The sequence below is a fragment of the Colobus angolensis genome, unplaced genomic scaffold (genome assembly GCF_000951035.1).
Source record: "Colobus angolensis palliatus isolate OR3802 unplaced genomic scaffold, Cang.pa_1.0 Scaffold30, whole genome shotgun sequence".
In the NCBI taxonomy this organism is placed as follows: Eukaryota; Metazoa; Chordata; class Mammalia; order Primates; family Cercopithecidae; genus Colobus; species Colobus angolensis.
In genome coordinates, this window is record NW_012116266.1 from 2095725 (window position 1) to 2122915 (window position 27191).

General features: G+C 36.1%; 1 protein-coding gene across 1 annotated transcript in view; it reads right to left on the reverse strand.

The window, feature by feature from the left end:
- ADAM23 (ADAM metallopeptidase domain 23) overlaps nucleotides 1–27191 on the reverse strand; it is a gene marked incomplete at its 5' end in the record, with an annotated part of 169467 nt that overhangs the window by 37050 nt on the left and 105226 nt on the right. The window contains 9 exons of the mRNA XM_011949996.1: nucleotides 7848–7928; nucleotides 9222–9311; nucleotides 9904–9975; nucleotides 13368–13467; nucleotides 15620–15668; nucleotides 18071–18161; nucleotides 19153–19237; nucleotides 20251–20414; nucleotides 22844–22915. Of these exons, the coding sequence (XP_011805386.1) occupies nucleotides 7848–7928; nucleotides 9222–9311; nucleotides 9904–9975; nucleotides 13368–13467; nucleotides 15620–15668; nucleotides 18071–18161; nucleotides 19153–19237; nucleotides 20251–20414; nucleotides 22844–22915 (804 nt within the window). The remainder of the gene's footprint in view (nucleotides 1–7847; nucleotides 7929–9221; nucleotides 9312–9903; nucleotides 9976–13367; nucleotides 13468–15619; nucleotides 15669–18070; nucleotides 18162–19152; nucleotides 19238–20250; nucleotides 20415–22843; nucleotides 22916–27191) is intronic.

Below are 27191 nucleotides of genomic sequence, written 5' to 3' on the forward strand. Positions count from 1 at the left end.
CAAGACAGAAAGTCAACAAAGAAACAATGGATTTAAACTATTACTTGGAACAAATGGACTTAACAGATGTATACAGAACATTTTATCCAACAACTGCAGAATACACATTCTATTCAACAGTGCATGGAACTTTCTCCAAGACAGACCATATGATAGGCCATAAAACAAGCCTCAATAAATTTAAGAAAGCTGAAATTACATCAAGCACTCTTTCAGATCACAGTGGAATAAAACTGGAAATCGACTCCAAAATGAACCTTCAAAACCATGCAAATACCTTCAAAAAGGAAACTTCAAAACCATGCAAAGGAGATTAAATAACCTGCTCCCAAATGAGCATTGGATCAAAAACAAAACCAAGATGGAAATTAAAACATTCTTCGAACTAAACGACAATGATGCCACAACCTATCAAAACCTCTGGGATACAGCAAATACAGGAAAGTTCATAGCCCTAAATGCCTACATCAAAAAGTCTGAGAGAGTACAGACAGACAATCTAAGGTCATACCTCAAGGAACTAGACAAACAAGAACAAACCAAACCCAAACCCAGTGGAATAAAGAAAACAGCCAAGATCAGTGCAGAACTAAATGAAATTGAAACAACAACAACAAAATGCCTAAGATAAATGAAACAAAAAGCTGGTTCTTTGAAAAGATAAATAAAATTGGTAAGACCATTGGCAAGATTAACCAAGAAAAGAAGAGAGAAAATCCAAAAAAACTTCACTAAGAAATGAAACAGGAGATATTACAACTGATACCACTGAAATACAAAAGATCATTGAAGCTACTATGAACACCTTTACACACATACACTAGAAAACCTAGAAGGAATGGATAAATTCCTGGAACAATGAAACCCTCCTAGCTTAAATCAGGAAGAATTAGATACCCTGAACAGACCAATAACAAGCAGTGAGATTGAAATGATAATTTAAAAATTACCAACCAAAAAAGGTCTAGGACCAGAAGGATTCACAGCAGAATTCTACCAGACATTCAAAGAAGAATTGGTACCAACCTTTTGACACTAGTCCACAAGATAGAGAAAGAAGGAATCCTCCCTAATTCATTCTATGAAGCCAGTATCAACCTAATACCAAAACCAGGAAAAGGACAAAAAAGAGAACTACACACCGATATCCTTGAAGAACACAGGCGCTAAAATCCTTAGCAAAATACTAGCTAACTGAATCCAACAACATATCAAAAAGATAATCCACCATGATCAAGTGGGTTTCATACCAGGGATGCAGGAATGGATTAACATAAACAAGTCAATAAATGCAATACACCACATAAACAGAATTTAAAACAAAAATCACATGATCATCTCAATAGGTGCAGAAAAAGCATTTTGACAAAATCCAGCATTCCTTTATGATTAAAACTCTCAGCAAAATTGGCATACAAGGGATATACCTCAATGTAATAAACACCATCTATGACAAACCCACAGTCAACATAATACTGAATGGGGAAAAGCTGAAAGCATTTGCTCCGAAAACTGGAACAAAACAAGGATGCCCACTCTCACCACTCCTCTTCAACATAGTACTGGAAGTCCTAGCCAGAGCAATCAGACAAGAGAAAGAAAGAAAGGGCCTCCAAGTTGGTAAAGAGGAAGTCAGACTGTCACTGTTTGCTGATGATATGATTGTTTACCTTGAAAACCCTAAGGACCCCTCTAGAAAGCTCCTAGAACTGATAAAAGGAATTCAGTAAAGTTTCCAGATACAAGATTAATGTACACAAATCAGTAGCTCTTCTATACAACAACAGCGATCAAGCAGAGAATCAAATCAAGAACTCAACCCCTTTTACAATAGCTGCAAAAAAAAAAACTTACAAATATACCCAACAAAGGGTCAAAAAACCTCTACACTAAACACTGCTGAAAGAAATCATGGATGACACAAACAAATGGAAACATATCCCATGCTCATGGATGGGTAGAATCAATATTTGAAGATAAGCATAATGCCAAAAGCAATCTACAAATTCAACACAATCCCCATCAGAATACCACCATCATTCTTCACAGAATTAGCAAAAACAATTCTAATATTAATATAGAACCAAAAAGAGCCCACATAGCCAAAGCAAGACTAAGCAAAAAGAACAAATCTGGAGGCATCGCATTACCTGATTTCAAATTATAAGGCCACAGTCACCAAAACAGCGTGGCACTGGTATAAAAATAGGCATACAGACCAATGGCATATAGAACCCAGAAATAAATCCAAATACTTACAGCCAACTGATCTTTGACAAAGCAAACAAAACATAAAGTGGGGGAAAGGACACCCTTTTAAATAAATGGTGCCGGGATAAATGGCTAGCGGCATGTAGGAGAATGAAACCGGATCCTCATTTCTCATCTTACAGAAAAATCAACTCAAGATGGATTAAGAACTTAAACCTAAGACGGGAAACTATAAAGGTTCTAGAAGAAAACACTGAAAAACCCTTCCAGACATTGGCTTATAGGCCAGGATTTCATGATCAAGAACCCAAAAGCAAACGCAATAAAAACAACAATAAATAGCTGGGACCTAATTAAACTAAAGAGCTTTTGCATGGCAAAAGGAAAAGTCAGCAGAATAAACAGACAACCCAAAGAGTGGGAGAAAACCTTCACAATCTATACATCTGACAAAGAAATAATATCCAGAATCTACAATGAATTCAAACAAATCAGTAAGAAAAAAAAAAATCCCATCAAAAAGTGGGATAAGGACATGAATCGACAGTTCTCAAAAGAAGACACACAAATGGCCAACAAACATATGAAAAGATGCTCAACATCACTAATGGTCAGGGAAATGTAAATCAAAACCACAATGCAATACCACCTTACTCTTGCAAGAATGGCCATAATAAAAAAAAAAAAAAACAGTAGACGTTGGTGTGGATGCGGTGAACAGGGAACACTTCTACACTGCTGGTGGGAATGTAAACGAGTACCACCATTATGGAAAACAGTGTGGAGATTCCTTAAAGAGCTAAAAGTAGATCTACCATTTGATCCATCAATCCCACTACTGGGTATCTACCCAGAGGAAAAGACCTCATTATTCAAAAAAGATACTTGTGCACGCATGTTTATAGCAGCACAATTCGCAACTGCAAAACCGTGGAACCAACTCAAATGACCATCAACTAACCCAAACGCCCATCAATCAACGAGTGGATAAAGAAACTGTAGCGTGTGTGTGTGTGTATATACATACACACATATATATATGATGGAATACTACATAGTCATAAAAAGGAATGGATTCACAGCATTTGCAGTGACCTGGCTGAGAATGGAGACTATTAATTCTAAGAGATGTCACTCAGGAATGGAAAACCAAGCATCATATGTTCTCACCGATATGTGGGAGCTAAGTATTGACGCAAAGACGTAATAATGATACAACAGATTTTGGGGACTTAGGGGGAAGCAGGAAGGGGGCAAGGAATAAAAGACTACAAATATGGTGCAGTGTATACTGCTCAGGTGATGAATGCACCAAAATCTCACAAATCACTACGAAAGAACTTACTCATGTAACCAAATACCACCTGTACCCCAGTAACTTATGGAAAAATAAATTTGTAATGTTAAAAAATAAATAAAACTAACACAACCACAGTCAACAGTAATGCAAAAGCAATATTGCTATTAGAATAAGCACATCAGGATCTAAAATTAATTTGTCAGATTTTACTTTTGTGATGTTTCAGTTAGAAAAAATCTTGTAAAATTCTTCACTAATGAAAAAATGCCCTTATTCTAAATTGGCACAGCCACATGTCAGATTTCTAATCTATTTGGTTTTAGTTTAGGCTAATAAAAGACAGTTGCTTATCACAGGAATGTTTAACCAGAGAAATTAGGGAACGTTCTATGTTCTCTGCGCACATTTAAAACAGGAGAACCATAAATCTGTGCATTGTATTCTGCTTATGAGCAGAGCATTGGATTCAGTCTCTAAATGTCATTCCAGAACCTTCCTTGTACATTATGCTATACAGGATGGTTCACTCGAGGCAGACAGGCTTCAATAGTGCAATAGCATTTAGAAGTGTTTACTTTAAATTATGTTATACTACCCACCCAGATGACGTATTTCATAGCACTAACAAAAAATATTTCTCCTATCTTTCAAATATCTGTATTACATCTACCAGTATTGTTTGTCAAGGATTTCTCTTAAGTATTGTTTATTCTATTATAAATTGTAAGTTTAATAAGTAGCTCTGAGGCAATATAAAAATGCTAATATAAAAATTAAGAAAAATACATTATGAGGTAAAAGAGATAAAGTCATAATGTTGCCTGTAAATACTGATTCTCAGAGTTGCAGAGATTCCATTTTCTTAATTATTAATGGTATTAATTAAATTCAAGGCTCATTATTTCTTAAGGAGTAAAAGAAGATTTTGGGGGGGTTTTAAGTACCTCTACCTCTATTTTAGGTTCATCCTGATCATGCTAGAAAAATATTAGCAAAAATATTCTATTCTAATGTACTACTGTGAAATTAATTTAACAGTGTAATTTTCAGCTTAGACACATGCTATAAAAAGAAAAAATGTTTTACTTAGACAATAGAATATTAGGTTAAACAAAGAGTTCTTATCATAAAAGTCTTATTTCTAGTAAATTCTATGGCACTTAAAGAGTTAAAAATTGAAATGAAAAAACTATACTTCTAAAAGGGCTGACTACACAGAACTAAAACCATATATGGTAAATATAAAAATTGTAGTATTCTACAAAGCTAAAAACATAACTCAGTGAAACCGTGTATCAGGATTGTCAATACACTTGTCATTAAACACAGAACCTACAATTCTCATACTTTGTATTACAGAAAATTGCAAAAAAACCTATTTAATGAAATGTAAGAAACAGATATGCATAAAAATAATGAAAACATGGCCTGAACATATTTCACGGTACAATTTATTTAAGAGCATCCATTTGAATTGAGCTTCAAATAATGTGTATCAACACCTTTACAAAAATGTTAATTAGAACCCTTCTTTCTCTCTCATTTTTCCTTCTGATTAAGGAACTTAGTGTAAGCCCAGCTCCCCTCCTCCTTACTCACTTCCATCACTGGGAGGTGGAGTGATTGACCAACGATAAGCTTGGGAAGAAGAACCAGGCATTCTGCCTCAGTTCTGCCATTCTTTTAGAAGCAAGCCTACCCACATAAACTATGCATTTTCCATTGCTCCCCCGTGCCATACATTGTCCTTCTGGACCCAATTTTGTCAGTAACCTGTTGCTACAGCCTGAATCGGGATCTTAAAGATAACTTTTTAGCTCTCACATTAAGCTACAGCCTTCAACTTGGCCATTTTCAATAATAAAAGTGATATTTTGACTGCCAAGTGTACTCTATTGGGAGCCTCTTGGAAAGCACAATGCCTAGCAACAGGTAACCCCCACTTTTAGGAACTTGTCCTGAGGAGTTAACCCTGAACAAGAAACACTCTTGTAAAAATGCACAAAAATGTTCACTTCTATACTACTAATAATAAACTGCCAAAATCTAGATACCCACATTGGGTATAAATCAACTGATAAATCCACATGACAGACTCTCATACAATCGTGAAAAGAATTACCTATAAAAACTGTATAATAGCATGGGAAAATGCTTTTAAAATAATGTCAGAATTAAAATGAAGGTAGAATGAAATCTAAAATTCTTTCCATGGCCTACATGTCCCTACTTGCCCTGATTCTTGACTTCCTTTTTGAAATGTTTCCACTGTTCTCCAGCTATCCTTGCTTTCATTCCATTTCATGGAGAAGCTAAGCTTCTGTACTCATTATTTACTGATGAGCTCCTTCTTATTTGTGTCTCTGCTTCCATGCCATCTCCTCCAGGAAGAAATATTTGATCACCCTATCTATCACATCCTACCCTATACTCTTTCCACTTCACCTTATTTTATGCTTTGTACTTACCACCATCTGACATTTTTGTTTATTTACTTGCCTTTCTACACCCTACGAGTGTAGAACCTACAGAATGTAGGTTCCATGAGAATAAGGCCATGTCCCAGTATTAAGAGCAGTGCTTATCACACAGTAGGCCCTCAACAAATATTCACTTGAATGACAAATAAAGACATAATGTGTATAAATTAAACATATAAAATAATAGGTAAATTAAACACATAAACATTATACAAAGAAGGAATTTTAGAGGGCAATATTAATTATGTGGCAATAATTTTAATGGGAAGATCATGCCAAACCACACAGGCCATGAAGCCAGGGCTACATGTGTGTGACAGACATGGCAACGGAGAATTAAGAAAGGTGGACTTCTGCTCCCAATCCCACTTCAGCCAGAGTAGTGCTGCTTGTTCCTTGTTTTCTACATTGGGCATCCATCCAAATTTTGTCTAATAACTGGTTTTGTGGCTTTAAAATGTTCCAAAACAGCACATTAGTGCTTCATCAGTGTGAATGTACTGTTTAAGATGTAAGGACCAGAAAAGAAAAATCAATTAGTTGGATATAAATCATATAAAGAGAACTAGTTATGAAGGAGAAATTAGGAAGAAAAAAAGATTTAGGCCCCTACCCCACACACACAAAAAAAGAAAACCACACCAAACTTTCCTAAAATGAAGGTATGGTAAAGAGCTAGAAATAACCACAAACCAAGCAAAATAAAACATAAAACAAAGGAAACAAAGCATATTCACATGTGCAATCTATACTGAAAGCTTTAAAATATGTACAGGTTGAGCCGGGTTGAGTGAGCTTCCTAAAACAAAAACCCAAGATCAGAAATGCTCCAAAATCTGAAATGTTTTGAGTGTTGACATGATGATGAAGATGACATCGTTAACACTGCAGAAGCGCCTATGGACGTATGGTGAAAGTGTGTGATGCACTTCATGAAGAATTAGAGCCAGTGTGCATTCATAACAGAACAAGAAATCATGCCAGTTTATATTAGGTTGGTGCAAAAGTAATTATGGTTTTTGCCATCAAAAGCAATGGCAAAAACAGCAATTACTTTTGTACCAATCTAATAAAATCAAAGAGAGACTTCTAAGCAAAAACTCTGTTAATGAGGCAGATGACTCTGGAGGAACCATTTTAAAAATCCATCCAGCAGAATGTCCCCTTATCCCTAGAGGACCCACTTCTTGGTCCCTCCACTGCTTCTGATGTTTCTTTAAAAAAAAAAAAAAAAAGTAAAATACAGCATACAGTAACCTTTTCAAAGGTTTAAAACACAGCATCATAAGTGGTGACTGAAAGCCTGCCATTTTCATTGTTGCTGTTTTTCAACAGCTGATACAGTTATTTGGGTGATGCTACTGTGCTGCTTGATTACCCTGAACACATTATTTTTTCAATGTCTTAATGGTATGTCCAATTTTTTTTTTATTGTTAAGTAATTAGGTGTGAATAAGTACAGGAGAATAATTGCGTATTGGTAGCACTTAGATTCAGAGTCAGGAACGATGGTGATGCTGAACAACCAATGATTGTCCACATGGGTGGCTGAGATAGTGATATCTTTGCTTTCTGAGGATTCAATGTACACAAACTTTGTTTAATGCACAAAATTACTTAAAAATATTACATAAAATTACCTTCAGGCAATGTGTATAAAGTGTATATGAAACATTAAAGACTTTCTTGTTTAGATTTGAGTCCCATCCCCAAGATATCTCATTATGAATATGCAAATATTCCAAAATCCAAAAATTTTAAATCTGAAACACTTCTGGCCCCAAGCATTGTGGATAAGGAATACTCAATCTGCACTTACAAGTAAAATGTATTACCGAAAACTCAGTGCGCCATACCTGGCCAGAGTCTCCAGTACAATATTCAGTAATATCACATTCGTTCACAGCATCCCGGCATTCATACCCTCGTGGCTGAAACTGCAAATCAAAACTCAATATTAAGAGTTAGGATTATGTAATATTTCAGAGTTATTATAACATTCTTAGACTCACCAACAATGCCTATTCTCTCACGTAACTAACACCAAACTCTTTTTAAGAATTAGCAAGACAGAATATCCTACTGCAGAATAGAAACAAGGCCCAGATGCTACCGTCTATACTAAAGATGAATCATCAACCAAAGCTTTAAATGTTCAGATTTCAAAATCCACCGTCTCAGAGTACTATTTTCAGAAAACAATGTGATGGAAATCACCTAAAGAAGAAATTCTGGTTTGGCTTAAGACAAAATAGCAAAACACTGTAATACAAACATTTAAGATCTCTCTGAAAAATTCACATATATACCCAACCTTCATTGAATTACCTATTTGCATAGATATTAACGTTGCCTTTGCTACACACAGACAATCAAATTTTAATAAATTCATATGAATTACCTTTAGTAATGCCAGGGAATGCCTATTGTATACAAAGCATTTTATTTGAGGAGGGTGTGGGTAAAAGGTGAAGGAAAGAGACCATTACCCTCAAGCAATTTATAATCTAGTTGGGGACATGAAGCAAGGAGAAACTAAGCTAGAATCTTCTAAATACCATAGAGCATAGTAGCCCCTAATATTGAAAAAATCATAAAATTATGTAATTCTATGGTTATAAGGAATATTAGAGGTTACATATATGAGAAAAGGGAAGATTAAAATGACTTTTCAAAAATAACTGGTGGTCTCTGTGGATGGAAGACTGTATATGTCCACACACACAAAAACCGTGTATATACACATATGAGTATGCATTCAGATGTTACTTTCTTATCTCACTTTCTTGCCTTTACAGGGGATTTTAAACCCAATGGGAAAATATGAGCACTAGTTTTTATGTTCAGGTCTAAAATAAATTAGGGTACATTTTGAAGAAAAATGTTATAAGTAGGTCATATTATTAAAAAGACCACAGAAATTGTCCCTCCTGTATTCAACAATTTAATATGGATTTCATCTGTGTTAGTAGGGCAACTCTTTTGGAAGCAGTTTAGGTATGTTTTCTTAATGAGGCATTGCAGGATAAGACGGCTGGTAGTGAATAATAGTAGAGATAAATGTTGCGGCTCACAGAATTTGAGATTTATCGATTCTATAAAACTGCCAGGCTAATATGTACACTGTACCCAAGAAATTTGTGACTAGCTATACAAATGCTCAGTGTACACACTGAGATATCTGGCTAATCTGTCAGTTAAAAGAAAGATGAAACTGTCAGAACACTCACAAGACATGAGGTGTTGTTACAGCAGGGCCCGTCGCTGCAGTGAGCCCCGTTGGAGAGGGAACATTTCTTACAGCACAACCCATAGCATTCCTAGAGAAAACACTTCACGTGAGTGAGCGAAGAGCCTGACCAGCTGGTCAGTCATTTTCTCTCCACACGTGGCATGCATATTCCAAATGAGTACATTTATACAATAGTAAGCAAATACTCTGGGAAATAATTAATTACTTTAAACAAGGATAGATTCCTTCCTGCAATACTTCTCAGCAAAGTAAGATCTTCTATGAAAGGACTTCAATACCAAAGAGAAAGCTTAATTTTTAGCAGGCAATTCTCCTCCAACTAGCTCCATTACATTTTAATGCCCAATCTATTTTATAAAGATAAAAATAATATACAACACAGAAAGAATGTTTTATGATTTGGTAAAATTTAGATGAATATGAGCTATAAATTTTTAAGAGGTAGGGAATTCAATCAGAAGAATCCATTAGGTTTGCTCAGACAAGGCCATAAGGACATGACTAATTCTAACGTGTCTGAGCTGAATTAAGCACTAATCAGAGAGATGAGAAAGACAGGCAGCAAGACCACAATCCATGAGCTGGCCTCTCATGAATGCTATACCTGTTTGCACCAAGTAAGATCTGTGCTGTAAGTATAGAAGGTTTCTTATACCTACCACATGAAAACCACAATCACACTCCTCCCCAGCTTCCACATATCCATTTCCACATTCCGTGGGCTCAAATAGCTAAAGAGATTAGGGAGAGAAGGGAAACATTTTTCAGTTTATCACAGAAAATCAGCACATCAACCAGGTCACATACAAGGGCCGTATAATCAGCTATCATGTGATATTCTTCTATGATCTGTTGTTACGGCATCTTATAAATGATGACTATGGGAAATACTGTTCACTTATTAATAGCACTTAAAAAAATATATCTGAAATGGGGCAATATCTCTTGGGGGATTCTCTGGCCGTGGGCTCCAGAGATGACCTCTAGCATTAGAGTTACTTTTTATGGAGATAAGCTGTCAAGAGGAATAGATCACTTTTCATATTTGCTAATGGAGCTAAAATGCATTGCTAATAAGAATCACGGATATCTAATTTGCTGACTTGTCTCAAGACAGCTGAGAAGCCATAAAAACTGTCAAAAAGATAAATATGCTTCAGTCATAGCCAAATGTGATATGTACAATCAAGTAAACGCAAGTAAACATAGAGGAAAAAATGTTGCTAGAAATCCAAGCCCATCATTCCACTGGAAAGAAATCCCAAGTGTCTGAAAGCATAAGACACATGTATGGATATATAGAAATCTCTCAGTCATTCCTAGGGCAATAGAAGAGTACAATTTCTAGAATAATCTAGTCTACTGGTGCCATGACCTTGCTTGCCAGATAAACTATATTATAGAGCAACCATAAAGGTAGTTGACTGTTTATGAGAAGCATGCCTACTTCCCATTCCAGGGGCAGTGGGGAGGGGGGCAGGATTTCTCTGGGCATAATCATCACACCTTAAAGGAAGGCTGAAGCAGCACATTACAACCCAAATGGTCTGAGCCCTGAATATGACAGGGAGAAACCGGCTCCATCCACAGCAGTTGAACACACCTCAAGGAAGGGTTGCCTTCCACTAAATTCACCTGAGAAAGAACTGATCCTCCTTCCACTTCCAGGAAGGCAAAACTATTATGAAAAGCAAAGGTTTCCAGGTTACTTGGGTGGGACTCCCCTCCAGGAAATGTCCTACGAGTAAAATCAGCATTGCACATCTCTGTGTTATTTTGATCACGAGGCAGGAGAAATTGGAAAAGGGAAGGACTGACTAGAACATGGCCTGCACTTTATACCAGGCTCCCCGTTCTTTCCTTCTTAGGACTCTGCCTCCATCCTGAGATGGGTCACTATCTCCAACCATGTGGAAAACATGGCAGTGAGCAAGATTCCCAAAGCACAGAAAATATGCACAGATACAGTGTAAAAATAATACACACACAACACATGCATATACATACATTCAAAACACTTGGGGGAAAAAGTCACTTCTTTGATACATACATGTAAACTATTCCACTGGAATCCATAGTTGTTTATTAACCATTGTACTAGGTAGTTTAAAAAGACATAATTCCGTATTTACTAACTTTTAAAACAGACAATTTATAGTTATTTTTATTTCATTTCCAACTTATTGGAATAATTTTCTCCTAACTCACAATTTCAGAAATCCACTGACGGATCCTTACGCATGTGCTAGAAACCTTAACCTTTCCAAACAAGTGAGAGTTGTTTCCTCAGGCATGATGCTTATAATTGGCTGGTAAGCTGCAAGATGGGTAAAATTAGCCATGTACCGTGCAATTCAAAAATGCCAGCAGTTCATTATTACTTATTTCACCCATTTTGAACACTTTGAGGCTTTTGGATTTCTGTTGCATTGAGATCAATGTTATGAAAGGCAGGCAACTGACTTTAACGATGTAAGGTCACTTTAAAACTCCTGTTTCTTTTTCCACTGAGATTTTACACAGATGTCAGGCATCAAGCTACCATCTCCTGACTACGTAGTGTTGCTGAATTATGGGTTTAGGAATAAATTATCCTGTCAGTTACCACGTTAGTTACTGATTTAAAAAAAAAAAGGTTAACATTATTTCGCTGCTCTCTCAATTTGCACAGTATTAAACATTTTGCATAGCAATGAGCTATATTTGACTCATGAAGTAGTATCTTAAAAAGAAATACGAAATTTGCCATGTTAGAATTTCTATACCATCTGCTAATTAGCATTGATCCTATCTTTTGCCTGCTGAGCAGCTTCGTTTCCAAACATGCTACTGCAGGTCTACAGCCCCGATTTATGCAAAAGCTTTGAAGCCAGTGAGTTTGAGACTTCCAGCTTTGCTGAAGTTTAGAGAAGTGTGATGCATTTACCATATTCTATGTAATAGTCCTGAGGGGCTTGGGACATATACTATAATCCGTTAATATTTCTGCAGCAAGACTTACGAATATTTACCTTATGAGGTATAAATATTTTTCAGTTTAGGACAAGTTTTACTGTCAAATATGTTTTCCACAAACATAAAAAACACTTCTGAAAATTTTCCATTTTCTGAATTAAGAATACATGAATAAAGGATTCTGACACTATATAGACAAAGTTTGATGAAATGCCAATTGACAACGTGGCCCTCCCCAGGTAAAGAGACAATGTATTATAAACACATATGTATATTTATGGTAACCATAAATACCTTGGGTGATTTTTTGTCTGGCTGATATTTACAAGGAACTAATGTCCCAGGAGGACAAACCACTCAAAAAAGTCAAGAAATTAGTTAGGCCCTGACATGGTTTGGCTCTGGGTCCCCACCCAAATCTCATCTTGAGTTCTAATCTCAAGATGTTGAGGGAGGAATCTACCTGATGGGAGGTGACTGAATCAGGGAGGTGGTTTCCCCCATGCAGTTCTCAGGATAGTCTCACTAGAGTCTCACTAGAGCCGATGGTTTTAAAGTATGGCACTTCCTCAAGCTCTTTCTCTCTCTCCTGCCACCTTGTGAAGAAGGTGACTGCTTCCCCTTTACCTTCTACCATGATTGTAGGTTTCCTGAGGCCTCCCTAGCCATGCAGAACTGTGAGTCAATTAAAACTCTTTTGTCTGTAAATTACCCAGTCTGAGGTAGTATCTTTATAGCAGTGTGAAAATGGACTAATACTTGTCCCTAGAAAGAATGTCAAGGAGAAATGGAATTTTTATCAGAGAAATTGATTAAAATAATATTTTATCTTAATTTAACCCATCATCTCTTAGCAGCAGGGTGAAAACCTTAACAAGAAAATCTCAAAGATATTTTAGTTGAAGGATTGTTTGCTTTTTGGAAGGAGGATTTTTGAGTTCTAGCTAGCACTGAAAAACCAGAGACCAAGAACACACTGAATCTATGGTTTTGTCATTCACTTAAACAGGACTCAATCTTTAACATGATAAGGACTTTTATAACTAAATATTATTCTGACTGACAAGAAACCTGCTTTCCAAGACAGGCATCTGATATCCAGCACTGTTCCATTATAAAACACTGGAGAAATAATATACTTTCTTAGTAAATGTTCTAAGTTACTAACCTTTGTTGGCCTGTTGAAAAGGCAGGCTCCACCCCCTCTCTGTAAAAAGTCTCTATATTCCAAAACGCTGCACTTTGAAAATTTTCGAGAATGGGACACCCTGAGGAGACAAAGAATCTGCTATGTAAATAATTTACCAAAAGCAATCATCAGAGAAGAAAATTAAAACCCCTAAATTGGAACAAAATGTTCACTTTGGATCCAAATGAATCTACACAAATTTTGACAAGGCATTTATGTTCAAATTGCCACTTAAGTACATGTGGTGGAGTTTGCAGAGATGGAAATTCAAAGAAAATCAAAGATTTGAGGGCGATGTTACAACCTCCTCAGCAGGTCACCCTTTTGTGACCAGGCTTGAAATGGTTTTTAAAAAGCTCATTACAAAACCTCTTCAAATAGGCTGTATTTTAAAGTTTGTTCATTTTTATTTGCTATATCGCATTAAAGTCAAGCACTTTTTTTTTTGCCTCTGTTCTGAATAAAAGGAGCTCATGAACTTACTAGATTTTACATTGGAGGAGAGAGTTGTGAGGGCCAGTTTATTAAAGACTGTATCATGCAGGCCAACAATGCAATTCAGGTAAACAAGGAAACCCTAAAGAGCTATATTAGATCATACGTGTATATGTACATATGTTTTTAGTATGTATATGCACGGTGACAATAGAATTAGGGTATGCTCCCATGAATAATAGCTCTTTATTCTCAATTTCAAATCTATTTGGTGATATTCATTATTAATTAGGAATAGAAAATGAGCCTCTCTGTGAATTACTTAATCAAATATAATACCTCTATGTAAGAACACAGGGGAATATTATACACATGGTTACGGTTAAACTGAATCACACACACACACACACACACACACACACACCTATTCCTCAGGAAAACAGTGTGTGATTGTAACAGTGCTTGAACTTGCGAGTGACAGGCCACTTATTCTAGGAAGCAATTCAATAATTCTATGCATTCTGATGTATGAAGGTAGTTTACAGAAGTAGGTAAAACCTGCCACTTTTGATAGGAACCTCTTAGAAAAACTATATAGAAATATATTCTTGGGAAAATATATATTTACTTTAAAACATTTTACTATATCTCATTTAAAATATTTTATATATTTTATAAATATTATGAAGAGTCACTGTAAAAAAACCCAGAGATTAATTTAGAAGACAGAAGACATCTCCCTATAGAGCCAATATTATAGGTGTTACCTTCTTATAGCAGTCCTCAGAAAAGCCTGGTTAAGCCATAAATTACTAAGCTATGGAGTAATAGGAAGGGAACCGTGGAAGCTAAGGGTTTCATGTTTAAACTCTATTTCTAGAAATGCATTCTAAAGTAGCAGGGATAATGGCCTACTATGCAAACCTTCATGCCTACACTCCTCCCCAGGAGTTGGACTCCTAGGAGGGCTGGTGGAAGAAAACAATGGGACTCTGTTCAAGTATGTCAGGGCCTTGCGCAACCAGGGCTCAGAGGAATGCAGGTAGGACCAGAAATGGTTGGTGTGTTGAGCAGGTGTCTGGCATGGCAAAGAAAGCAAAAGAGGCACATAGGTGAGGAAACCTCTCCCCTCTACTAGGAGTAGGTTATGGCTTAGGGGGCCGGGGGCAGTGGCTCCCATGAGGCACGGGTCCCTGGGAAAGAGGGCAATATTTCCAGACCTTGGTTCATTGAATCAACAGCAGCTCTGGGGAAGCTGGTCTAGTTCCCAAAGTATTCACAAAAGAAAAGTGAGGGAATGTTCAAATGTTGATCACTAGAAGACTACCTGATTTAGACACGGTAAGTCTGTCTTAATTTTAAAAAAGTTTTATTGATTTATAAACAGTATAGTATAATTTTTATTGCTGTAAACATATATATTTATGAGTTCTTTAAAATGTAAATTGATGACTAAATTGATTTCACTGACTACATCAGGTAGACAACTAGCTTTTAATCTAAGTGTACTAAAAAATTAATGCCTCCACTAAACTTAGAAGGCTTTAATCATGTGCTTCCTTTAAGGGTTAATAAGAAGTCCAAGTTCATACATTTTACTTTTATCACCAACCTTAAATAAAAAATTAAAATATAAAGTAAATTAGCTCTTTCAGTTTAAAAATATCAGACAACTAATTATTGATTTTATATTGTGCTTAGCCTGAAAGACCAATACCCGAGATACCTTGTTTCTAATTCCATGTAGCAATTTTAGCAAAAGGCATATATCAAATGCGTGCATAATGAAAATTTACCCTGTTTCCTCCATGATGCAGCCACCCCAGGATTCTGTGCAGTCACATTCTGGTCCAATCAAACAATAAAAGCAACAGAAGAAAAAGGAAACAAAGAAAGTCACATATTTAATTGGTATTATAACTCCTACAATAATTCTTTATTACCAATTCCATGTCAGTCAAATAGACAAGGAACGTGAAGTCTTACAGAACAAAATTTATTTATTTTAAATCAGTATTTCCTTATCCTTTCCAGAATTATAGGTTACTTCCTAAGAAAACAGCTGGCAAGAAATAAAACTGTGCCTCTCTTCATTATTTTTGTAACTCTGACAACTCAATTTGGTTCCTAGTTCCAACGTTTAGTGAAAAGTACCCTGGTCTACAAATCGGAAAGCCTGAATTCTAGCCCAAGTTCTGTCATATGAGAGAGTCCCATAGGCAAGTAACTTAGCATTTCCTGGGTCTCAGTGTTTCTACCTCTAAAATGGGAATAACACCTGTTTGTCTATCTTCCAGAGTGGTTGTGGGGTTCACACTAGATGGAGTACCTATGTGCTCTCTGTGAATTATAAAGCTGTGTTGCACAAACACAACGGATCATCACTGAAGTTTTCTAACAGAATGCTCGAAGTTAGAGAAGAGAATTCAATTTGTAAGAGTTGAAGTGAGGATGAACAAGAGACTTGAATGAACACTATACTAAAAGGTTTAGTAAAAGAGAGCAATCTAAAACAGAAGTGTACATAATCACTTAAAAACATTTATAACTTAACTTCGATACCAGAGACTGACATATTGATATTGTGATGGGCTCCTCTCTTCATTAATTTTTTCCTATTTCTCCTTTCTATACATCTCTCTCTCTCTATTGAGATACATACATATATCTACATATATCTTGACAGAGAGAGTGATATATATCGATGCATATATAGAGACAGGTATATGCAAAGATAGGCTTCCAAATAGATTTTTTAAACTCAAAGTTTAGAACCAATGAAATAGCTACCTAAACAAACAAGTCACAAAGAAATAAAGAATTTTAGGAAGGAGGGAACTATGGCAGGCATTAGTAATGAACTCTACTTCTCACCCTATTTCACCATGCAACTCAGTAACACCTTTCAGCTGACTCTAGCACTGGCCTCTTTCCAGATCCAAGATTTCTAAACAACGGCCTAAACCTGGTCATACACCTTTCTGGTTTTAAGGTGAATATGCCAGATGGCGAAACTCTAAACACTTCCTTTAATGTGTACTAGGTGTTTCCTGGGAAAGCAAACACTCTGAGCAAGACAGTCAATGGAAGTTTGCAGAGGTTTGTGAAATGCCACCAGACACTTGTGATGACTATCTTAATGTACCCATAAAGGGAATTGAGAAGCCTGTGTATATATAATTTGTTTCAATTTTCCACAATATTATGCATTAATGAAAAAAGAATATAAAATACAGAATAATATTAAGGTAGATTTTGTCCTTTTCTTCTCTGGAGAGGTTGGGGTGACAAGTGAGACCTTTACTCCCAGTGTCTCATATTTTCAAAAAATATGAAGGGACTTTCACCTAATTTCTAGTTAAGTGAATAATATGAGTGAACACATTGGTCTCTCTTTTCACAGGATTGCATTAGGTCGTTGCCCGCTGCCACAAAAATGTATTAAAAATTATATTTTACCATTGTGTTGGTATAATGGTAAATACAATCTGGGTTGAATTTTATTCTGATTTTAAAAGAAATTAACATTTTTCATGGACCCTTCAAATTACTGTGAGCCCTAGACCCTTTGCCCACTAGAAAATTAGCCCTTTCTATCTACCTCTCATCTGATTAATGAAAAAGTGATACCTAACAGTCACCAGCTATGTTTTTTACGGGTGGGATGTGTGGCCCTATTTGCTCTCCCTTTTGGACCTGCCTGGCCCACTAGAGGAGAATCCTATCCTCTACCACCTGTTCCCAGGCTTAAAAGGCCCTGGGGCAGGGTCTTCCCTTGCAAAGCCTTTTTCTCCAACTTTTCTGATGGGACTAGGTGGGTAACTTTCATTAGAGTTTAAAGATGAACTCTCTTTGACTCTAGATCTAAGCTATTTCCCAATCCAACTGGGAACTTATTAAGCTTGTGATGGAGCTTAATCTAGCACCTTGTGCGTCTGCTCAGCTGCTGGAACCCCAAGCGTGAGAGTATTCCCTGCTCCCATCCCCACATTCTGCAGTGTGAAAAAGAGCTGACTCATTCCCAGAGAAACTGTGTATGATTTTATGCATTTTGAAAGGGAAATTTTTACAACCTGAACAGATTAAAAATTACCTTAAGTTGCTTATTTTCTAAATATTTTAGAGGAAGGAGATATCCTACAATTAAACTATAATGACTGGAATGAAAAATATTTATTTATTGACTGGACATGCATTATACAGACAGAATGGCACATGAAAGTGAGTAAGAAGGTCAATGTACATACTTGGCTTTCTGCTAGAAGGTTCCCACTGGATTCCAAGGTTTTGAGCCAGGCTCTGCGATAATACTTGTGCCACTGCCATTGGAAGACCATACTGTTTTTCAGAGTTGAAAGTGTGTGGGAGACATTTGAGAGAGTGCACAAAGCTAGTTATTATTTCTTAATTGTTACCACAAATCTTCTCAGTTCCCTAAGAAGAGCCTGTCAGTATCTAAAGATGGCATATGCTACTTCTCACCTCCTCTTTACAACTGGGCCCAAGAAGCAGAAAGCCCCTCTTACTACGTGATATCTCTCAGAATTTGAAGCTCTCACATTGAAACATAAAATACAAGTCACAAAAGGCTGTGCTCCAATTCAACTTATACCAAACTAAGAATAAATTCAACTTACTAAAATATGTCAAGAGAGGTACCCACTAAATGGGCTACTGGGATAACCTGGTATAATATACTCCAATATTATTCCAGGCTAATTGCAGGCTACTGAGATAACCTGGTATAATATATTTCAGTATTGACAAGAGTTTAGATATAGTTGGGTATGCTCTTTTGGTGCTGTTACCAATTAAGAATTTCCTTTATAAAACTGAAAGTATTAAAATCCAAACAATGAGATTAAGGAAATAGGTGTTTGAGTTCATTCTACAGATAGGTAGGTAGAAGGCATGAAAATGAAAACATATACATAGGGAGAAAAAAAGCTACAGTACTGATATCAGAAATCCTTTGATTTTAATGAGTTAAATTTAACATGGACAGAGGAGCATTATAACAAAAAAAAAGTCAGGGAAGGATTAATAAGCTTATAAGAGCTTAACATCTTTATCTATAGAGGCCTAAAAGTCTCTAGGCCAATCTTCAGCTGCATTTGCCTGATATATAGGAAAAATTGTCATTATGATACCAAAATACATCACTATGAACCAAAAGGACCACGTTGGGTTCTATTTATTAATAACATAAGCCACTCGTGCTACATTTGCCATGTCATCATTCTAAACAAGCACAAGAAAGTATGTAAACTGGGCCATAGGGAAAAAAGAGAACAGATACAAAGATGAAGCTCTAATTGGTAAAATTTACCTCATTCACACCAACTCCTCTTGTGCGAGAACAGACACCTCCAAAGTAACTCAGACTGCTTCTCTTATAGTGAAATGTCACCCGCCTTAAGAAAAAGCAGTGCTATGAGAAAACCAACGTGGTGGACCATCACTTCATACTCTCCCAAAATATGTCTACCCTCCTACACGGAACACCCCCAAACCATCCTCCTCCAAGAAATCAAAAACTGTATTTCAAATACCTTAAAATTTATGACATAATTACCTTTAAATTTGTTATATTAAATAATTTCAATTGAGCAAGCACCAAGTACCTACTAAGCATCATGTACTAGCACAGGAATTAAAAACACCAAGATAAAGAGACACAGCTCTTGACTTTTTTCTAGTAGCGAATATCTAATAGTGATTAAAAGGAATTAATATTGCTGATTATTAAAAATTGCTGATTAAAGACTGAAAAAACAGGAAGTAAAGGATAACGGTGGGAGAAAAAGAAGGAGTAGTTTGGTTGGTTTGATTCCAGGACAGAACCTTAGAGGACTATCTGAAAATAGCTTTGCCATGATTGAGGAAGAGAATAGCTTATTATATTAAAAAGAAAGTATGGAACCCCTTTTCCTTGGTAGTGGAAACTCAACTGAATGGTTCATCTAAAAGGACTATATTTGCTAGCCTCTCTTGTAGCTAGGTGTGGCCCATGTGACTACCACCTAGCAAATGATTTGTTCATGAAACAGACATGTGTAAGCTTTCAGGAAACTTGCTTTACAGCAGTCAGCTCGGCTGGAAGGAGTACCCTTTTGCCCTTCTCCCGACATGTCATGCCCGCTGCCAGTAATGAAGGCTGGAGGGCCAGCAGGCATCCTAGACTGTGAGCTGACCTTCAGGATGAAAGTTATGGGCTCTAAAGGTAGACATTACAACTACAGAACCACCAGCACCCCACCCCAGCACTGGATATCCTAACTCCATGCTTCTTATCTAACAGACAAAGGAACCCACAGCAATCTTGTTCAAGTCACTATTTTCTGATATTTAACTTAACTGAACCAAAAAAGGGATAAGGACAAATGTCAGACCAAAGACTACAATAAAGGCTGAAATGAGTACATACGAGATGAGGTGCACAGCATCAGCATGCTGCCTAATGCGCTGCCGGTATTTTGAGAACTCATGGAGCATCTGCACAGGGTTGGTGGTGATGTCAATCTGATCCCTCTCAGTCCATGTCTCTACAGCCACCAGGACAACCCTGGTGTTGAGCTGCTCCTTGTAAATCTGAGGGTATACAACAGGACAGGTGCAGGAGGAAAACACTGGGTCAAACATGCACGATCAGTGAGTCAGAGTCAGTGGAAGGACAGGAAGGGGGAGGTGAGAGGAGAACATGGGGTCATTATTAGCCCGATATATAGAATCTTCTTTTCCTTTCTTTTTTCCAAGAGCAAAAATAAAGAAAGAACAATCACACAACTTGGTTTCAACTCTCCTACAGGGTTATTTCGATCCCAGAGCAATACATTCACCATCCTAGGGAGAGACAGTAAGGATTCTAAAGCCAGGACATAAATTTAAAACGTCGTTCATAAAATCACCCTTTCAAATCTCATATCAGGTAACAGGTTGGAGCCTGATATACCAGTTCTGAGCAAGTGCAGTGCAACCATTTATTCCTGCTGGATTGGCATGGATCATTAAATCTCCAGATAAGCACCAAACAATATAGCTGGCATGCCCTTGGAGGTCATATTATATGAAAAGTAAAACAGCACTGGGAGAGATTGAGAGATAGACTCAATGATCTGAGGCTAAAAAAGAGCAGATCCCTATCACTCATCTCATCCTCACCACAGGGTGGCATCACCCGCAATATTTAAATTGTTTCCTTCCTGCTCTGTCTCTACTTTTGGCCCAGTAGCTAAACAATTCACACAATCAAGAGACATCAATGAATGCTGTCATTTTGCCCTATTTTCAAACTAATTAAGAAAACAATGGGCCGGGCTTGGTGGCTCACGCCTGTAATCTCAGCACTTTGGGAGGCTGAGATGGGCGGATCACGAGGTCAGATCAAGACCAACCTGGCTAACACGGTGAAACCCCGTCTCTACTAAAAATACAAAACAATTAGCCAGGTGTGGTGGCAGGCACCTGTAGTCCCAGCTACTCCGGAGGCTGGGGCAGGAGAATGGCATGAACCTGGGAGGCAGAGCTTGCAGTGAGCCGAGATCGCGCCACTGCACTCCAGCCTGGGGGACAGAGTGAGACTTCGTCTTAAAAAAAAAAAAAAAAGGATGATCTTTCAACACACTGAAGAAGGGGAACACCATTATGCCTAAATCAAATTGAAGCTATTATATAATGACTTTACAACAAAAACAAGTTAAATGTAATGTCTTTTAAAAATCAGTGGTCAGTTTCAGAACCTTATGTGGTCACCCAAAATAAAAATTGCACTTTGCATGACGTGATTCTATTCAATCATCTTGAAACAACTAATTCAGAGATGCTACCAAGTAAACAGCTTTTGCAGGGGAAAAGATGTGTTTAAGATTCTCTTTTCCATATTCACTTGTAGTTTTCCTCTGAGAAGATAGATAAGGGCTGAAATTAAAGAAAATTAATAAACGGGGTATAAATTGGCTCTGAGGTGCAATCCTAACTCTATATGAGATACTCGATGGACATCCACTCATGTTATACTTTTGTGCAGCTGTGCCCACCAGGTACATAACATATGTATGTTATGAGTATTTACATGATTGGACGTTTGTGGACTGCTTAAAAGGCAGAAAAGAAGGCAGCTCTTTGGAGTAAATAAATGTCATTTAGATATTTGGCAATTTATAAAAAATGGTGGGTTTTTTTCCCATTTAAGAGGGAACACACAATAAAATACCAGATAAAAATATATTTAGCTGAGCAAAATAGCACTTTATATTACAACATATGAAGTAGTATTCTATATTTAATTTCTGACTAGTCAACTGAATTATTCATTGGAACATAATGTATAATGTTCATATCTATAGAGTTCTAACCTAAGACAGGAAAAAGGAAGAAAATCTTAACCATTTTCTGTAATTCACAAAATAAGGAGGAAAACATATCAATATTAAAGATTTGTACAGTTAGAAGTCTTTGTAAGGAGTTATATATTTTATTATTCCAAATTAGTTGTATTTGGGGACTGCACTTATTTCCATCATCTAGAAATCAAGTGTGAAATATCACATCAATGGAACACTAAGAAAATATATTTGTATCCTTAAAAAAAAATTTTTTTGGTATTACCTATATTCTCCAAACATACTCTGCCTCAATCCATTTTTTCTTCTCTGTTACCACCATATATTTAAGAAAAGCCCAATTGTTTCTTTAAAAAGTCTCATTTGCCAAGTATAATAGCAAATAGATTTTGGTAGCTATTTCTCCGCTGTTTTTGTCCTCCATAGGCTGGGGGCAATAATGTACAGACACGACTTAGAAGCAACACTAATGTACCTTTGGGATTCTGGGAATAACTCAGTCATCTGAAACTCTCAGAGCACTACTCTGTCAAGTGGACCATCCTATAATTCCTTAGCCAGATGAGCTTCAGGATTGTATTTTTAAATTTGCTCAAGAAATACCAAAAGTACAAGTAAGCAAACAGAGATAAACCATTCTATCTTGGCACACAAATTCAAGAAAACCGGGATACTTACAGAATCCACAAGGTTGACCACGGACTTTGCAAAGTTGTTGGTATGTGCATGAGAAGAGCGATGCTTCTTATACTAGGGGGAAATATATACCAGTCACTGCCAAATCGTAAGTGAATAATAAATTTCAAAATTTTGTAAAAGCAGAAATATCTCAGCAATAGTAGAAATATTGACTTAAAAATATATAATTTAGTTTGTGGTATATTGGATTTGGTGGTGTTATTTCTCTGTTAGGTGGCAAAACTTTGACTATCTAAAACATGATGTTAGCTGGGCAGCATGGCTCACAACTCTAATCCCAACACTTTGGCAGGTGGAGGCTGGAGGATTGCTTGACGCCAGGGGTTTGAGACCAGCCTAAGCAACACAGTGAGATCCGTGTCTTTACAACATTTTTTTCAAAAAAAAACAAAAACAAAAACAAACCTATCATGTTCTGAATAATAGTAAGGGCCTATGGAAATCAATATGAGAAGCTTTATACCTAAAAAAGTAAGTTTTTAATTTAGTTTTAACGTCTACAAATTCGATCCTTTTGTTTTCATTGAAATAACATTTTGTAGCTCACACAAACGGCTTAATCCACTTTTCTCACTTTAAATTGAAGGCCACGCACAGATCAAGAAAATGTCTTTGTTCAGCACTTTAGATACTGTCCATGATATGGACAGCATTTGCCAGGCATCCAGTGTATCCTTTCAGAGGAATGCCTCCTCCAAATGAAGCTATTTGCTTTTGACTGCTCAAAGTCAAAACAAAGAGAAGACAAAAAGTAAAAATGAAGTGTGCTGAGAGTTTATGATTGTTTATGTTTAAGAAATAAAGAAAAATAAATTAATACAGTAATTCTACAATGACATCTGGAGGGCTACGATTTAAGCAAGGAGTAGTACACTTTCCTTAATATGTCTTTAAGATGACATTTGAAAACTGAAGTCTACCATAGGAAGATCATGCCCTCTACTGGTCCATGAGGCTACTGTTATTTCTACAACACTAAGGAAAAAAAACCTACTTAAAACCACTGATTCAGGTTTGCACAAGTTTTTGACATTTATCTTCAATTATAATTATGAAAATAATGCATCTTTCATAAAGATTCAAAATATTTCTACATTAGAAAATTCTTTTATTTGCCCATTCACACCCTGTAACTTTGTCAGATTCCCTTCATTTCATTCTTTCTCTGTTTTTTAAACAAAGAATATATATATCTCAATGTTTAGTTTTTATAACAACGAAAACACTGATTACTCATAATAAATGCTAAATAAGTATTCTGCTATTAGTATTATAGTATTCATTAATACATAACTGTTGGTATAATATTACTATTACTGTTCATGTTATTGCTACTACTGTACATCATAATCTGACCCAAATTGTCTGTATTTGTGTTCTTTTAAAGTAAACTGTAAATGTGTGCATATAACTGGGTCATAAAACATCCTATTAATCTAAAATTATTCAGGCATTTAACACATTTTGTAAACTTGGCATAAAGAAGTTTCTATAGATAGCTCAGCATTTTAAGTTACCTAGCAAATTCCACAAGCTGAAAATTTTCCAAGATACACTTAAGAGTAAAGGCAAAAATATTAACATTAAGTTCCTCTGGGGTGATGAAAATGTTCTAGTTCCACTGAATTGTGGATTGAAAGAAAAAATATTAGTTGATATATATTATTCTAATGCAGTGGTGTTACACACCTATTAAAATGAATTTTATTTTGCTTCTGAGTATTTGCTATTTTATTGAGATTTCTTTTTATAGTATAATGATCATGGAAAACATGACAAGTTTTAAAACATTTCAAGTTTTAAAAATTAATAAAATGAGGTCTTTTAAAAGTCTATCAAAGTGTAACGTTTTAAATTTATTTCATATTTGTAATTTTCAATCCTCTGATTTTCTTTTTAGAAAAATTATTCTACCTGCTATTGTTAAGTAAATTAGAGAGTGCCAAGAATGGAAGCAGAGATACCTGTTGGGAAGCTACTGCAATAGTCCAGGTAAGAGATAATGGAGGCTCAACAACTGTAGAGAGAAGTTAGTGAATTCAAGAACTACTATAAGGGTAGAGCTTCCACAACTGGAGGATGTATAGGATGTGGAAGGTGAGGAAAGAGAATTAAAAGATAATTTTTAGGTTGTGAACTTGAACTGAAATAGATGAGGGATTGTGGTGCCACTTACAATAATAAGAAAGACTAGAAGAGAAGTTTAGGACTAGGGAACTAAGAGTTCTGATTCAGAAGTTCTATTCAAATCGATACTGAAGTAGAGATATCAAACAGGCAGTTCTATATACGAGCACAGAATTTAGAGGGCTAGAGCTAAAAGTAGAGAGTAACGAATTTAAAGTCATGATCCCACTTAAAGACTTGAGACTGGAAGTTGTTACTTAGGTAGACAGTAAAGAAACAGGCCAGGCGCGGTGGCTCAAGCCTGTAATCCCAGCACTTTGGGAGGCTGAGACGGGCGGATCGCAAGGTCAGGAGATCGAGACCATCCTGGCTAACACAGTGAAACCCCACCTCTACTGAAAAAAAAAAAAAAAAAAAAAAAAAAAAAAAAAAAAAAAAAAAAAAAAAAAAGACAGCCCTGAACCAAGCCCTGGGGCACTCACATAATTCAAGATGTCAGATTTTAAAGACTTGTTAGAAATAGCCAGTGAGGCAAGAGAGCCACTGTGTCACAGAAGCCAAGAGATGAAACAAAATTTTCAAAAAAAGAGGGTAATCAACTGTGTCCAATACCGCTGAGAGAGTAAGACAAGGACAGAACAATGACCACTAGATTTGTTAACTTGAAGTGCCATTTAATTGGACACCTAAGGTTTAGTAGAAACTGCAAGTGTTTCTCCTGAAACAAATATTTGCTACCCCCAAATAATTTACTCAAGATCACACAGCTAGAATTTAAATCCTTCTAGTCTCTAGGTTGAGAGAGGAGGTAAGCTGGTTCAGTTAACAATTCCTATTAAACAGCTCATGTATATTCCTAACAAATCATGATTATTAGTGAGAACTCAACATTTGTTAGGTGTATACAAAATGTAATGGTTTTTAAGTAAGGAAAACTAAGCGAGGTTTAAATTGAAAAATATTTAAATTATCCTCACATATTTACATTTATTGATGCATAGTTAAGAATGTAGCAAAAAACGTTAAGCAAAACATTCGCTTTTCATGCACTTTAAAAATCTCAACCAATTTTCTATTAGAATAAGGTTTTTAATATTTATTAACTTAAGCTGCTCAAAGACATGTTTGCAGACTCTTATCAAGGCTATAATGGGCTTGCAAATGAGGTTCTACCAGCCAGGTACTAAGATGCTTTTTACCAAATTGAGGGATTTTTCTTTTCTAATGGAAAGCCACTGATAATGTGACACCTATTAAAAATAAGATATCTGCATTTTTTTTCAGACAGACAATGTTAAATCACTCTGAATTAAAGGGATAAGCTTGAATGCAAATGTAGACAGAATGTTTCTATTTCCTGCGTGAATTAGAACTAATTCTGCATATAAAGAAAAATATGCAATCACCATTTATGATAAAACTTACTTTCACATTTTCTGATCAGTTTAAAACAATCTTTATTTAAACTAGCAAATTTGCTTTTCCTTCCTGAACACATGCAATCCTTAAGAAAACTGTCTTTTGAAAAAAAATAAATTAGAATTTGATTTTCAACTCGAAGGTGAGAATTATCAAAATAACTATTCTGGATTGTACAGTATAAAGATTGTAAGATGAGTACTCTCAGTGAAATGATTATCCTAAAGCCCAGCAGCAAATCTCCAAATATTCAGAAACATATGTATTAACTATTTTAGTTCGGTTTGACTCTCAACATATGAATTTAAGTACTTTGATCCAGTAAGTTCTGATATACTACGAAGTGGCAATCAAATTTAAAAACAACCTTCATCTCATAGAAAGCATACCTCAAAAAAATTTTTTTCAGCTCTCAAAAAAAAATTATTATAAAATGACGTGTATTTCGGACTATTATGGATTAGAATGTAACTTTGTCTTAAAGCTTCAAAACAAATATATTTAGTTCTATCTGCCAAGAAGTACTATTTCTTTAAATACTAGAAATCTTAGGTAATTTCTATTTTAGGCATTATTACCACTCAAAAATAAAAGCTTTCCTTTTTCTTGAGATGGAGTCTCACTCTGTCGCCCAGGCTGGAGTGCAGTAGCGCAATCTTGACTCAGTGCAGCTTCCACCTCTCGGGTTCAAGCAATTCTCTTGTCTCAGCCTCCCGAGTAGCTGGGATTACAGGTACACACCACCACATCTGGCTAATTTTATATATATATATATATATAC